The sequence below is a fragment of the Gambusia affinis genome, linkage group LG09 (assembly GCF_019740435.1).
Source record: "Gambusia affinis linkage group LG09, SWU_Gaff_1.0, whole genome shotgun sequence".
NCBI lineage: Eukaryota > Metazoa > Chordata > Actinopteri > Cyprinodontiformes > Poeciliidae > Gambusia > Gambusia affinis.
In genome coordinates, this window is record NC_057876.1 from 13,847,693 (window position 1) to 13,863,365 (window position 15,673).

At 37.7% G+C, this 15,673-nt stretch overlaps 1 protein-coding gene across 4 annotated transcripts in view; it reads right to left on the reverse strand.

The window, feature by feature from the left end:
• Nucleotides 1-15,673, reverse strand: part of LOC122837646 (amyloid-beta A4 precursor protein-binding family B member 2) — a 44,161-nt gene that overhangs the window by 7,618 nt on the left and 20,870 nt on the right. For 3 of the 4 annotated variants that reach the window (XM_044128142.1, XM_044128140.1, XM_044128141.1), the window contains exons 9-10: nucleotides 3,195-3,200; nucleotides 903-1,017 (exon numbers count right to left, since the gene is read on the reverse strand). In XM_044128142.1, coding sequence (XP_043984077.1) covers nucleotides 903-1,017; nucleotides 3,195-3,200 — 121 coding nt within the window. The remainder of the gene's footprint in view (nucleotides 1-902; nucleotides 1,018-3,194; nucleotides 3,201-15,673) is intronic. The other variant, XM_044128143.1, reaches the window with a different exon arrangement.

A 15,673-nucleotide genomic window follows, 5' to 3' on the forward strand; every position in this document is an offset into this window, starting at 1 on the left:
AATCTTAAGCACAAAACAGTAGTTGCAGTAAGTAAACACAGTAAGTAAACAGAGACAAGTTATCATCATGTTATTGAAGATGGTGCATTATCAAAGGTATCTTTGTGCTGGAGAACAGGAGAAAGTTTGTTTAACTCTTTCTTCTCATGAATGTATGTCCTAGAAAATTCTATTAAACTGGAATTGTGGCTTAGCTTTGCATTGGTAAGCTAAATAAACTTCTAGAGCTCTGATGTGCTGTGGATAAATCACAGAACAGATGCTTACCTATAAAGCAAAGCAAAAAAATAAATAAATCACCACAAACATTCCATGTTTGACCACATTCAAAGATGGTGGTGGAGGAGCGATTATTTGGGTTTACTTTGAACCCACAAGATCTTGGAACATTTCAGTCATGCACAACACTATTATCTGCTCTGTAGTAAAAATTAAGACAAATTTAATGCCATGTGTCCAAAAATCCAGAAAAAAATGCAACAGAAAGATGCTTTCAAGCACATCTAAACCTGAATGAGAGAAAAGAGAAGAAAGTGGTCTAATGGCTCAGATTATGCTGCAGTACAACGTTAGAAAAGCTGTGCAAAAACCAGTATGAAGATCTCAATTAAGTGAAACATAGTCTTAACATGTGGGGAAAAATTCCTCCATGACATGATAGATTCAATAAAAAGGTAATAAGTGGAAAAAGTTTTAAAGTAGCTGCACCTACAGTGCTTGTCCTGTCATTCATTTACTCTTATGTAAATGTGTAAGGTATGGCTACAGCATTTCTGAAAACCACCACCATGGAAACCTGTTCTCCCCTCAAAATAAAATGTGCTGATTCAAAAACGGATTACTCACTTCAGTGTGTGAGATAAACTAATCTCTGTGGATGCAGTCGCCGTAACGATCATTACCTTGGAGCAGATTTCGTGGAGACTTGTGGCGATGGCTGAAGCAGGAGTATCACATCGAAACACGTGGCACTTCAACACCCGTGTGTTTTTGTCTCTGGCCACATAGGCAAAATCCCTGAAGCATGGAAGACACAAGAACGATCACAGGTGAATTTTGAATGCAGATGTGACAGAAAATCATTATTGGGATCAATTTTCCAAATGCACCTTCACAGTGGGCCAGCCATTTCTTCAACAAAAGGCCAAGAAGAAAAATCTCTCTAATAAAGGTTGTTCAGTGATTAATATCAATAAGCTGGCCTTGCTTAGTAAATGACATTTAATCATGTTTTGATTAAATGTCTTGGAAGAAAATATCTGCTTTTCAATGGGCACAAAATAAACCAGCAATTTTGCTTCTCAACCAACAAATGCATTTTTCTTGCAAATGTGGCATCATTTCTGGAAACAGCTTTTTAAAAAATACAATTGTCAAGAATGATTGTTACAAAAATAATCAAATCAACCAAACCTAAATTCAATTACTTCTTGTTTATTTAATCTCTAAGGGGGGGAATAAGGATACTACATATTATTGTTTCATGCAACTTTTGTTGTAGGAAATTTGCGATTTTCGTTAGAAAATCCCTGAAAAGCTTGTTTCAGCCCTTTGAAGTAGTTTTTTTCTTTGAATTTAAGCATAAAGCAATTAAAAATAAGTTTTTTTTTTAAAAAAAAACAATTACAAAAGAAACCATGTTTCCGGATGTAGGCTTCTGGTTTACAAACCTCTTTTTCATCTATTATTCTTCCGTAGATTTCTCGATAAACTCTTATCCCCGTGATTACACGTGCATTGTTCTCATCTACGTGCTGTCATATTGCTGGCACGTTTTATTTTTTTCACCAGCAGTTCCACGCTGCGCGGTGACATTTGGTTTGACAGCGGAAGAAGGCGACTTATTCGAAAACATCAAAAGAGCTTGTCCTTGGATCGGTCTTCGGTTTTGATACAAGGACCTCCCCAAATATATCCCCCTGCATCTTTTTGGTTCATAAATACATTAGCAATAGTTTCACCCACTGACTTTAAGAAACAACAAATGCTGCTCCATTTTGCATCATAGAGAGTTTACGTCTCTTCTGGACATTTCTTGGTTGAGGTTTTGCTGTAATTGACACCACTGGTTATGGGAAAATCTTTCTTTGTTTGTGTCGTCTCATGGAGGCTTTCAAAGAAGTCAAACTTGCTTGATTTAAGACAGGCGTGATATTTAGTCTGTTTTTCTGGGATTTTCTAAACCAAAAATCACAGTTTCCATCATTCTGACAATATAAGCCCACGTGCAGGGGTGTACAAAGGTGTGAATGAGTGAGCCAAAGGAGACTGCATGCCAGGAGCATCGCAGCAGTGTCACATGGCTTAGAAAATTATTTTTTTTTAAAGTGATGAGACTTCAGGGAAGAAACTCCTCTGAGAAAGAAACTTTATGCTGAGAGTGGGTGGCAGATGAAAAACAGCAACACCTGGGAGGTGGGACACAAACATACACAGACAGAAGATGAAAGATACACACATTTCGTTCTCATTAACAGGTGAGACAAACTGCAAAACAACACAAAACAAACAACAACAACAAAAATAAAAAACCAGAAAGTGGATGTGCTGCCAGCTTCGGACGTAACTGACAATGAGTAATTAAGCAGGAGGGCATGAGGACATGAACGTGCCAACTGGATGACCGGGTCTCCAGATGCACACAAACATCTCCTTTCACACGCCAATGAAACCACGGACACAAACAGAAATATGGCAACTACAGCTGGCATTTATCACAGCAGGGCTCTTTGTGTTTATGAGTCCATTACCCAGCCTGTCTCCGCTGCTTAATTGTGTGCTCACACACTTTGGGTCGATAATGTTCTCTGCCTGTGGCCAGGAAGGAAAGTGATAGGACGCGTCCCTCCTTCAGGGACGTTTGAGGGGTGCGTTGTCGAAAGCAGTATGAGTGGCCTTGCCTCTGATGCCACAAATGATTATTTTATGACTCCTGTACCCCCTCTGAGGATTCACAAAGCAATGAAACAGCATGCAACTCTTAATATGCAGCAGACTTCTGCCAGTGTGACTTGCATGTGATTTAGCACCACCAGCAGCTTCTGTATTCCACATGACTTGGGGCAAAAGTAAAGACACTGTTTTAACTCCTAAAGTGACAAGCATAGTTCCACAGCTGGGTGGCAGCATCCATATAAAGATCATGAGAGGAGATACATAGGTCATGTCTTTAGTAAACCAATGAGAGATGTTACCTTTCTCTGTGTCCCAGGAAGCATGGGGAAGAAGCGGGGATTTGGGGCAAGAAAAGAGAAGGTAAAGAGTTAGAGAAACATTAATGCAGCATCCTGAGTCAGAAATCATCCTGTCAGTATCACTCAGCTCTAAATACTTTTTATTTCAGTGGATTGGTATTATTACTCAGACCACCTTTCCTGTGCAATGTGCCGTTATACCATACTGCTGCATAGATGCACACAAAATCAGCTTGTTTTAACTCAGCTTCCTCTCTTTTATCCACTCTGCTTTCAGTTTCTAATCGTCCCTCTGCGTTCATCCTCCCTTTGTGTCTCTCAATCCTCTGCACACCTTTTTCTTTTCAGAGCAGGAGAAGCTCCAGACAGAAAGGAGATCCAACACGAGATGATTGATATTAATGGCATAACGTGCCACAGTGCACCACGTCTTCTAGTCTGTGATAGTCTATTATCAGAAACGCAACAAAAGGTGTTATTCTACGGCAGAAACCTTTTCCAGGAACCACATAGGTTTTCTGGGGATTTTCTTTTTCAGAAAACAGCACCAGTAGTTCCTTAATACTACATAGTCACATAGTATTAAGGAACTTTCCTCAACTTTTTCCTCATGGCTGCCATTAAAACAACCTGAGGTTAACGCTGCATTAATTTCATTTCACATCCTGAACTCTGCTGTTGGGATTTCCATTAATCTGCATTCCCTAGTTATTGACACTAAAGCGGCAACTCTGCAGTGACTTATCTCACCATAAGCAGATGCAAATGAGATAAACACCATAGTTTTGCATCCCAGTGCCAAACAAAAAGCCCATGTTGCGTAGAGAAAGCAGGGCTAATTCTGACACATTCCTGCCTTTGATGATCCACTAGGTAAAGCTAATCTGTGGGTGTAGAAACAGCAGGCATGTTCTTTATAACAAGAATCCTATCTTTAGTGTCAAAAGTGCTGCATCAACAGGGAGTCCCCTGCAAACCCCCCCCCCCCCCCTCCAAAAAAAAAAAAACCTATGGAGACTACATTGGCATTTACAGCTCAAAATGTCCACACAAGTTTCTCTCTGTGAATAAACTTTGAATCAACATCGTGACAATCCATTCGGTTTAACATTCTGAGTCCATGTCTTGTTCACTCCCTGGTACTTTAGGTTAAATCGAATACAACTCTGAATACTTTAAATCCCATTTCCCATTTCCCTTAAGACATCCACATTTCTCCCTCTATAATGTGTTTGAAATTTCTTGTTCGTGAACAAACAACCACGTCAAATCCAGAGCAGCTCTCTGCCTGTCAAACAACCACAACTCAACCTTATTTGACTTTTGCAGCAAGACTGAGGCAATATAAAACTCACCTCAACATAAATCTTTTTGCACGTTTTCGCCAACACTCAGTTAGAAGTACGCTCACTTACCCTGGTCAGGCTTATTTTTACGTCCAAGTTACTAAGCCATCGTTCTGTGGCCTGAGGCCTGTGATCGCTCATTGAAAATGCCACTACAGCCAGCCAGAGTAATCCAACACAGTGAGGTGCTGATGAAGAGCAGCAGCAGGAAACAGTACTGACGTTTACAAGGTAACTGTGTGGAAATTCAGGAAAAATTGTACATGATGTCAAAAGTAACCCTGAAAGGTATTTATGTATAAAAAACAGATTTTAATTAATCTGATATATTAGATTTGAATAAATTTTTAGACCTGGTAAAGATCACTGAGACATTAAGACAGATTGAGGAACTCCACTTCCACCCACAGGAGTACGCTCTAATCCCAATGCTCTGTTTGCAAAACACTCTTTAAACTTGACACTCTGTTGCAAAACACTCTTTAAATTATATATATATATATATATATATATATATATATATATATATATATATATATATATATATATATATATATATATATATATATATATATATATATATATATATATATATATATATATATATATATATATATATATATATAAATAAAATGCATTTTAGCACCACAATACATTAAAGATCTGCTGTTGTTGTATCAACCTTCCAGACCTCTCAGGTCTTCTGGTTCTGGTTCTGCTCTGCATCCCCAGAACCAGAACCAAACGAGGAGAAGCAGCATTTAGCATCTATGCACCACAAATCTGGAACAAACTTCCAGAAAACTGTAAAACAGCTGAAACACTGACTTCCTTTAAATCTCAACTAAAAACCCATTTGTTTAGAGTTGTATTTGAAACCTAATCAATTGCAAATTTATTGACAGAATCTGACTTGATGTTGTGTTTTGATTGTTGATTCTATGTTGCATTGTGTTTTTGTGTTTGATTTGATGTAAAACACTTTGAAATGCCTTGCTGCTGAAATGTGCTATACAAATAAAATTTGATTGATTGATTTTATATATATATATATATATATATATATATATATATATATATATATATATATATATATATATATATATATATATATATATATATTATTATTATTATTACAAGTTATTTAAGTTATTTAATGGATATTCCTGAAGTTTGTGTATTTTCCCTCTAGGAACGAATGAAGGGACTGTCAGTCTCTCCGTCTGTCTGTCTGTCTAATAGTGAATCATTTTCCCCATAATAAAAATCCCTCCAGCAATGATTCGTATGCTCCTCACTGTTTCCCTCAAGTGCGCAGTCTTTGGGAACACTTAAAGGAATCATGAAGCTTGGTCTGCTTTCCTCCCTTAATTGCTTGTTTACGCTGTCTGCATAATTATTCCCCAGAACATTTCAATAAGCAAAAGGAAAGACGGAATCCCAGTTTCACAGCAATAACACAACATGATAAATGTATAACATAATATAATTACCTTTAAAACATTAAAGCAAAGAAATATTAAATCACTGCTGCTGATGAAATACCATAATATATTGAATGAACGATTGCTGAATTTAATAGAGGTTTATAGGTAAACATCCTTATTGAGCAGGATTTCATCCCAGTTTTGATTTTTGTAAACAAGGAGTCTAAAAATCTTATTTTATTTTTTTTTGCTATGGACCCATGTGCATTTTAAATGAAATAAACTAATAAAAGACAAAGAAATGACTGATTAGTTTTTTTTAATAGAAGTTAAAGGCAGAGTCCAGTGTATAATATAGTTGGCATATGGGAAAAACTGCTGGTTCAAAGTTTAGGAATACTGAAAAAAGTTCAAATTAGTAAATACCGTTCAATATATACATATGACAAATGCCAAAACATTCCTGATTCTCCTGAGGACTTGAATGATTGTGATTTGCTTTAAATATTTTTGGATATTATGAAGCTCTCTTGAAAGCTATGACCATCTTTTCAATGATCACTCCAAGGAATTGCCCATCCTTATATCTATGAGGGACCAATCTACCTCTATCCAAAAGGAAGAGAATGTTTGTTGGTTTAATTTGGCACTGTGTGGGTTTTAGAAACACAGTTCAACCCAACCTCAGCCTCAGAATGAATGACACACAGGCATCAGAGATGTCAAAGGAGATTTTGATTGGGAAAGTCTAGGGAGCTGAAACATACAATCTCAAGACAGGAGAGCGATAAAGACAGGAGGCCAGAAAACTAAAATGAAAAGGTGGGAGTGGAGGAGAGAGAAATGGAAACGAGATGCGAGACCCTCTGAGGCCTGGATGGTGTAGAAGAAGGGTGGAGAGAGAAAAACACCAGGCATGAGATGAAAGGTATGAAAGCACCAAAGCAGGGGGATGAGTTAAAGCAACACTCTCTACACACATGTGTCTATTTTTTTTTTTTTTTTCCCCTCTCTGTGCTCCACATATTTCCAGAGCTCAATAAAGGTTGACTTGACTCACTACTACCAATCTCTGTTTGATCCTGACGGCTGTGGGGCAGGCTCGCCCAGAGAGGATGCGCACGAGTCGATGATTAAATGAGGTCACGGCTGCAGATACGCGGGTTGAACAGGGCTTGTGAAAGTCGCACAGGGTTGTCAGCGCATACAGCTCTGACATCAGTCACCCACCACGATAGCACTGACAGCACCGTGTGTAGTAAAACTGTACAACTAAAGGAGAGGCTTGGCACTGCTTACTGAAACACTGAGTAGTCGTTGCTTCAGCTGTTTTAGATGGCTTAGATTCAGAGAGATTTATTTGATTTTGAATATTTGCACTGATTCAGTCAGCAGAAATTAGACTCTAAAGGTACGATACACTTAAGAAAAAAATCTAATACATATTTACAATTTCGTAGCATAAACAAACATTTTGAATAGCATGTTTAATACGTCTTTAAGTAGAATAGCCACAAGTTTTAAAATATTAGTGTAGCGATTAAAGAGGAATGTTATAACTTTTTAAACTTTTATGCTGATACATAAACTGAAACAAAATGTCGTCTGTTTCCCAGAAATATCTCTTTGAGCCTTCTCAAAATAAATTAATGTAACCTTAATAAGAGTAATATGTGGTGCTCTTTTTGACTACCCACCATAACTGTTTATATTTTGTATCCGAAAATATTTCCAAAGAACCAAGTGCTTTCTTCTTTGTGAGGATTTAGCTGGTTTCTAGCCAACTGACCAGCAGTGCTCAGCAATACTTGAAACCACCACATTATCCTGTGTGCCATCCAGTAAAGAGAAAAAAAAAATCCTGATCACTTTGGCACTTGCTTTGGTATTAAAATGGCTCTTAAAATGTAGGAATGATTTGGCAAAACTAGCAAAAATATGTATGTCAGAAATAAATTAATGTTATTGGTTAATCAAATTTTCTGTTTTTGAAGATCTGATTTTTTGCCGATGCAGTTTCTTGGTTTCCACGGTTCAAAATGATGTCAGCCCATCCAGTAACTACCATCTTGTCTGTCAAGCACTTTTTGTTTATTTTTCCCGACTTTGAGTCGCAGCAGGAATGACTGTGATAAAAGTTCTTTTTTTTAAATCTATATTTTCTTTAATTTGTAGTTTCTTTAAAAGGAAAAAAGTAAAAAAAAAAAAAGAAGAAGAAGAAAAAAACTGATTAATTAGAAATTCGACTTCATATAAAAAAGTACAAGATTTTATATTCAAGTCATATGGCCCAGCCCTAATGGTCAGTATTTAATATTGTAAGTTTGATGCTTGAATGTAAATTAATATTTGATGTGGTTTAGAGTTAAGATGAACTCTTGTGAAATTAAGTTTGGGAGCAGTGTCAGCAGCAGTAGATTTTCTGAGGTTTTTACACTTGCCTCACCCCAGTTAATAGCAGTTTTACTGTTTTCCAAATGAACTTGTTAATGATTTCAAATCATAGCCTTCAGGACTTTGGATTATCCAGAGTAGATGTTATGCGCCCATGCAGCATGTGAGAATGTTAATTTCAGTCATTGGAGACTTAACTTGGACGAGAGGCGAAAGACTTCAGACTTGACTCTCTGCTCCACTCCAAGAAAATGCTAAACCATCTCAGCCTCTAAATAATATTACCTGGTCTTTCATGTCAGCCCAAAATGTGCTCAATAATTTCAAACTTTTTTTAAAGGCAGCAGAAAAGATTATTGTGTCACTATTTGTAAAACTTTTTCTGAGGCATGGTTTTAAATATGTGGTGCTGAAATAATGCAAAAAAGCCCAAAACATAGTGGAAACAACACAAATTAATTTTTGTTTTCACTGCAGCAGCACTGGGATGCTTTGGTTTTTACTGGGGGGGAATAGTTACATGTAATTATTCTCCTTATTCCCCACCTGCTCCGACATCTTCCGTCTGCTCTGCAGCTTCCCGAATCACTCAGAAGAGACTGATGTCTCCTCCAAACCATCTGTCACTTACACACACACACACACACACACACACACCCATAGTATGTCTTTCTATCTTCACAAGGACTTTGCATCAACTTCCACTCATTTTTCATTCATTTCTAAATCCTAACCATGATCCTTACCCTAAACCTAACAATTATCAGTACATGCCTAACCCTAACCTAAACTCTATTAACACCTTATTCCTTACACATAAGCTAAAACCAGCACTACTTTTTATGGTGCCTGGGCTTTGGGCCCCATAAGGAGCAGTCGGTCCCCACAGCGCAGTATGTGTTAGGAAAATGGTCCTTACAAATGCAGCCAATACAAGGCCGCACACAAAAATGCTTCACACAGACTTTAATTATCAAGCTGCTTATCAGCTTGTCTGGGTAGCTTTGGTTAATATGCTAATGCATACACATATGCTAACTGGGCTGGCAAATGCTGATCTGAAATATCTGAGCAGGAAGCTCTGTGGTACTCTAGTCAGCAAAAAAGTAGACAGAAAAAGCAACAAGAACCAGGTGAGTGTATGTTATTGATTGTAGCTAAAGTGGCTATTACTGAGAGTATTAAGATTTTGTTGGCCTACGTCCAAACGTGGATCCAATCCAGATCCAATAGTGAAATGTGATGAACTTGCCACACTGAAACATTGGTGTTTTCCATAAATAATCTAAGAGAGAGGAAATTCCCTCTCATCATAAGGGATATTCACAATTCCATACTAATAATTTGATAATCTTCTCGATATATGAGTGCAACATATTTACGTAGTTGAGTTTCATTATCTGAATGTTTCACAAGTCATGAAACAGCACACTGGTGAATTAAAATTAACTATAAATATTGTTTGTGGTCAAACTGAAGCACAAGATTTAGAGTGTATTTTAAATGCAGGAACATTATCAGCCCTCTTTTCTCAATATTTAGTCCAATCAGTTGCCTACAGGAGTCCCCTAAATAGTGAACACACTTTTATAAATCCAGATGTTGTGTAAAAGCAATAGTGAGCAAACAGCATTATAAAGAACAATAACACAAATTTACCTGTCACCCAAACTGAACATTTTTATCGACCGGCAAAACATAATGTGTCGCAGAAAACCATCATTTTTCACAAAAGTGAAAAGTATGGTTTACAACATCTTATTGTGCGTGTATTTTTCTCCACCACGGAAAGTGGTCAGGTTAATCCTATAAGAAAATCAATTTAAGGTCAGAAAAATCAGACTAGAGCAAAGGTTCACCTCCCAATGTTACAACAACCGTAAAGACACAACCAGAGCTATAATAGATCATGGATTCAGAGCAGTGTTCACAAATTCCAGTCTTCTGGGGCTCGTGTACTGTAATGTTTGGAAGTGTCTCTGCTGAAAACACCCCAAAGAAATTATTAGGTAATTAGCAAGACTCTGTAGAATCTGATGACATGCTGAGGAGCTAATTGAGCTATTTTATTCTGCTGTATAGGACCAGTGATGCATATAAAAGTTGCAAGGCAGTCCCCCTCCAGGGCTATAGTTTGAAACCCTTGGTTTAGCCAAGGACATTCAATTTTTAGAGGAATTCAGCTAAAATCCAGACACAAATCAACTAGAGAATCTTTGGGTAGACTTCAACATCTGGCTAAGAAAGAGGTACTTTAAAAAGAAAATGTTCAAGCTCTAAATATACAAAGCTGACAGAGAAATGTGTTAATTGCAACTGAAGTACAACTGAGGAAATCATAAAAAAATCCAAATAAAATACATTGAATTTTGTTTGTAACATTAGTGATGTTGTGGAGCAAATTCAAAGGCTATAAATACATTTGAAACGAGTTCAAATAAAATTATACATACCGGACTAACCTATTTCCTAAAATGCAAACCACCCCTTTAATGGTAATAAGTCATAGTGACAAGTGGTTAAAGCTGAATCGTTCAGTTAATAAGCAATATTCAACAGCCTACTGTCCATAATGTGATAGCTGAGACCGACAAACCCTTCTGTGACCTGCTGAATTAGTCACTACCCACAACCATTAGCTCTAATGTATATTGTCTGTGCGTAATTACCTCTCTACGCCATAAATGTGTTTACAACACCAAGACGAGCAGCAAATTGAGCACCTGGGGGCCAGAGGAGGCCCCCACTATTACCCTGTGACACACATCTTCTTTCTCTCTGCTCTCACTCCAGGCGAACAGACAGACACAATCACACAAAATCACAATTATTGTCAAGAGCTGAGAGGAACCAGTATAAAAATGAAATGGATGCTTAAAACTAAAACGGTTGTTTATGGCATTTTAAACGGCACGCTGCTGTAGCTGTGTGATCTAAGCAAATAGCTGATGTTGTTTACAACAGCAGCCAGTTGGACTCAGTGTGATAGATCCTCAGCAGCTCTGCATCATTTGATTTACAAAACTGATGGGGAAAGGAGAAAAACAAAATAGTGTTTTATCGAAAGTGGGGGGGAAGAAAATAACATACACGGATACACACACACACACACAGTTTGTGACCCAATTCCAGGGATTCAATGTGGCACTAAGGCAACCAAGACAGGGAGGGGCAGCATGCAGAGGAAGCAGCCATGTGTCAACAATCCTTGCGTTTTATTACATATTTAATAGCAGGGATGGTTGGGTGGGAAAGCTGAAATGGCAGAGGAGTTTTAAAGTGAGAGATGTCGGGGGGGGCTGTGTAGGTGGGAGAAGGAGAGAGACGATGTCCTGCAGTTTTCTCTGCTCTTGATCATTTATACATCACACCACTCTGGAATATGTGATTTACGTTGTTAAGAGACTCGAATATTCTCTATTCACACAAAGCTTCAGTGAGATGTCATTTCAGATGGACGCCCCCATTCATGTTTCCTACTGATGTGTGTGTGTGTGTGTGTGGTGGGGTGTGGTGGGGTGCGTATGTGTGTGACAGCAGCAGAGAATGGAAGCATGCAAAAATCTGGAGTCAAGTTATTCCAAGCTTGGCTTATCGTGTAGTTTAGATCGTATGGTTCGCATGTAACCTAATTAGCTGTGTGTGCCATAAATCATGTTCCCTCCACATGTGAGATGCAGACGTGTTCGTGCTCTTCTGGTCCCCCGGCACGTTGAATCCCTTACCGTGTTGTTCACAGGCAGATTGCCTGGGAAATTTCTAAATGTTTTCCCTCATTGAGAGAAGTATGAAGCGAGCGTGTTTTTCAGTCAGCAGAGAGTTCTGCAGACTTTGCAGAGCAATTTGGGAAATTGTTTTAAATGTTAATATCACAACCAAATGAATTCCACTGGCCCAGATTTTCTGTGAGCAGAAATATGTCTGTATTTACTTATCATCCCTCAAATTTTACATAACAAGTGACCAGAATTGTTCGCAGATAGCTGACTGGAAGTTTTCTTATAGAAAATAGCAAATATTTAATATGCTAAATCTGCCATGAGCTGCATGTCTGAAACCTGTTCAGTGGCAAATGTACATCTGAGTAGTCATAACATTTTTCACACTGATACAAACTTCTGTTTATTTTATTGAGATTATGTCTGCTGCACCAACACAAAGTAGAGCATAATTGTTAAGAGGAGGAAAAATAACACAATATTTCTATTTTATTTTATTTATTTATTTACAGAAAAGTGTGGTTTGCATTATTATTCAGTAAACCTTACTATGATAACCTCTAAATCAGCGGTGACTCCAGGCCTCATGGGCTGGTGTCCTGCAACTTTTAGATGTATCCCTGGCACCACTCACCTGAATCAAATTGCTAAAATATCACCTCATGCATACAGATTGTCCTGATTTCTATTAACAACAGAATTATGTGACTCAGGCATGCTGAACTTTGAACAAAGCCAAAAGTTTCCGGCCACCCACCCTTGAAGACTAGAGTTTGACACACCGACTAGAAACAAAACTGTCTAACTTCAGGAGTCATCTAAACCTAAGGCAATATGTGGAGGAATGATTTGGGCCCACATGCAAAAGTTATGTGGAACTTTGCCTGAACACAGCTGTGTCTGTGGATGTTTCCAAACAGAGTGGTGGCAGGATCATGCTGTTGGGAATTTTTTTTACCTTTACAGGAACAGAGAAACTGGTCAGAGTTGCTCTGAGAGATGGAAAGTGGTTTTCTCACTTTCCATCTGAGAAAGTGAGACAACTTCCTGCTTGTGCAGACCCAAACCAATTGAGAATCTGTGACAAGTCTTGGAAATTGCTCTTCGCACAGATTCATCTTTCAGTCTGACTGAGTTCAAAAGGAGAAATGTGTTTCCACAAAATGCTTGATAGAAGGAGGAGGATTATAAATGCAAGGAACACATTTCAGATCTCTACTTATGTAAAAATTGCAATCTGTGTCATTTTCTTTCCAGTTCATAATTATGCACTACCTAATGTTGCTCTATCAAACACAATTGAGGGGAATAGATTTAGGCTGCTTATAATGTAAATAAAAAGTTGTAGAGGTTTTACAACCCCAAGGCCAAAGGTTGCATAGAATAAATTTTTAGCGAATTTTCCAAAAATGTGCATTACTTTTGTAGCAATGGAAATTTATTACAGAATTAGCCTGCACTAAGAGTCCTACTCCATTTATTTTATGTTCTATTTAAAAATAAAGTAGAAACACATACATAAAATACATGTTTAAAATAAATGTTGATTTTTACGGCACAAATTGGGCCAAGTTGATTCAGTTAATTCATAATTTTTACTTAATCAGCAGGAACAAGCAAACACCAGCACCCCCCTGCCCCCCCTCCAACTCTTCATTCTTCACCAGAAAACACAATGTACCCCCAACATATCACTAATTTATAAATATAAAAAAGAAACACATCATTCAGTCCTCCACTTTGAAATGTGATATAAAACACTACTTTTCACTGTCAAGCCAGTGAAGCATTTTGTGTGTTCTAGCCAGAATCCAGTGAATTATCAGACAAAAATCAGGGCAGTGCATGGCAGACAGGGTTAATTGACCTTCATTGGTGATTTTCATCTGAGCAACAAAAGAACCAACTCCCTAAATTTCACACTAAAAAGATGCCACTGTGAGCAGCTGCACAGGTCACAGACCTATTAAAGTGTACAAAAAACTTCCCTAACTTAAGTTATTCATGTGATAAAATATTCATTCACAGAGAGTACGTCAGTTGAATTTTAAACAGAGAAAGTGATTTTAAAAAACAACATACTTCTTTTATTATGTGTGCTGAATGTTTTCTTTTCAGTTTTAAGTTGTTGGAAAAGCAGATATTCCTGAAATGTTTACCATAAAAGAAAAACAAATGAGAATTTGACTGGCTGTTATCAAGTCAAATTCTGTCATGGACAATAAATAACAGAAAGATAAGCATGCAGCAGTAAAGTTTCTGCCTCTTTGTGTTGAAGCTCATTACTGTAAACATGCCAGATTAAGAAATGTTGAGAAGCTTTCAAACAGAAAAGCAAAATGCATGCTAACTCTATAGACGGATGTTTACAGGGAGTAACATTCACTGTGTTAATTGTGTCAATCTCGCTTAATAATGTAAAATGCTAAAGGCAGTTTAAAATCTCGACTCTGTTCTTGACATTTTTATTGTACCTTTTATGACACCACAGAAAAAATCTGTATAACAGTAAAGTTGTGCAACACCGACTGCTTTCCTCCTCTAATTAACAATTGTTCACAGCAGAAAAGTTGTCTACAGCTCCTTTATAGTCACAATATGTGAATTATTTAAAAATATAACAAATAGCGTTCAATTCTGGAGTTTTTTCCTCTCACATGAAAAAGTTGGGAACTGCTGTCATTTGGAATGCATCTTGTGATTTAGAACAAAAAAAAGCAACTTATAGTCTGTCTTGTAAATGATATGCTTTATTTCTTTTAGGTGGATTTTTCACATAATAGCAGATTATCATTGATGCAAAAGTTTACCGTGTAAATATCATCTTTAAGAACATCTTTGACTGGATACCAAACAAAAAATATATATCTCCAGCTATGCATCTTTAGTTGTATTTGACTATCTTCAAATGGGTGAATTATTCAACTGTTGAACTACATTGTAATTTTGTTACTGCATTTATAAAATAAATCAAATTTACTATCCTAAATGCATTTGTTTCTACTAGCTCCCCATAAAATGCAGTACAAGATAACTACGTAACTAAATGTTTGAAAGGATGCAACAGGGACACAATGACTGTCTACTGGTCCACCTGCATTCAGACACCAATGATCTGCAAACTGTTTCACAAATTTCTATGTGCCACAGCCACAGAGGATTTTATCAGGAAGAGATTTATTGGCGGACGGGGCTAAGGAGGGAATCTATAGGGAGAGCAGGAGGGGTAATCTTTCAGGAAGACAAGTATTACAGCAGGTGTGCCCCTAACAATGCTAATGTAAGGCAGCGAGCAGGAAGGCTGCAGAAAAACAAAGGAGTTTTGGAAGCATTTGAAATTCAGAAAGGATGTGGTGACATCTGACTCTGAGTGAGGCAGAAGGAGAGGCAGGGGACACAACCTGTACCGACCTGGTGACCGCTGATGAACATTTTGTATCTTGATAAGAGCAGCTAGGAAGCTGGAGTGATGAATTGTGGGTAAATGAAAGGAGCTGATGGGAAGGAGCGACTCAGATCGAAGCAGGAGCAGGGAGCAATGGCCATCAATCACTCTGACATCTATCAAATAGGTCTAGGTGTTGAGGCTTTGT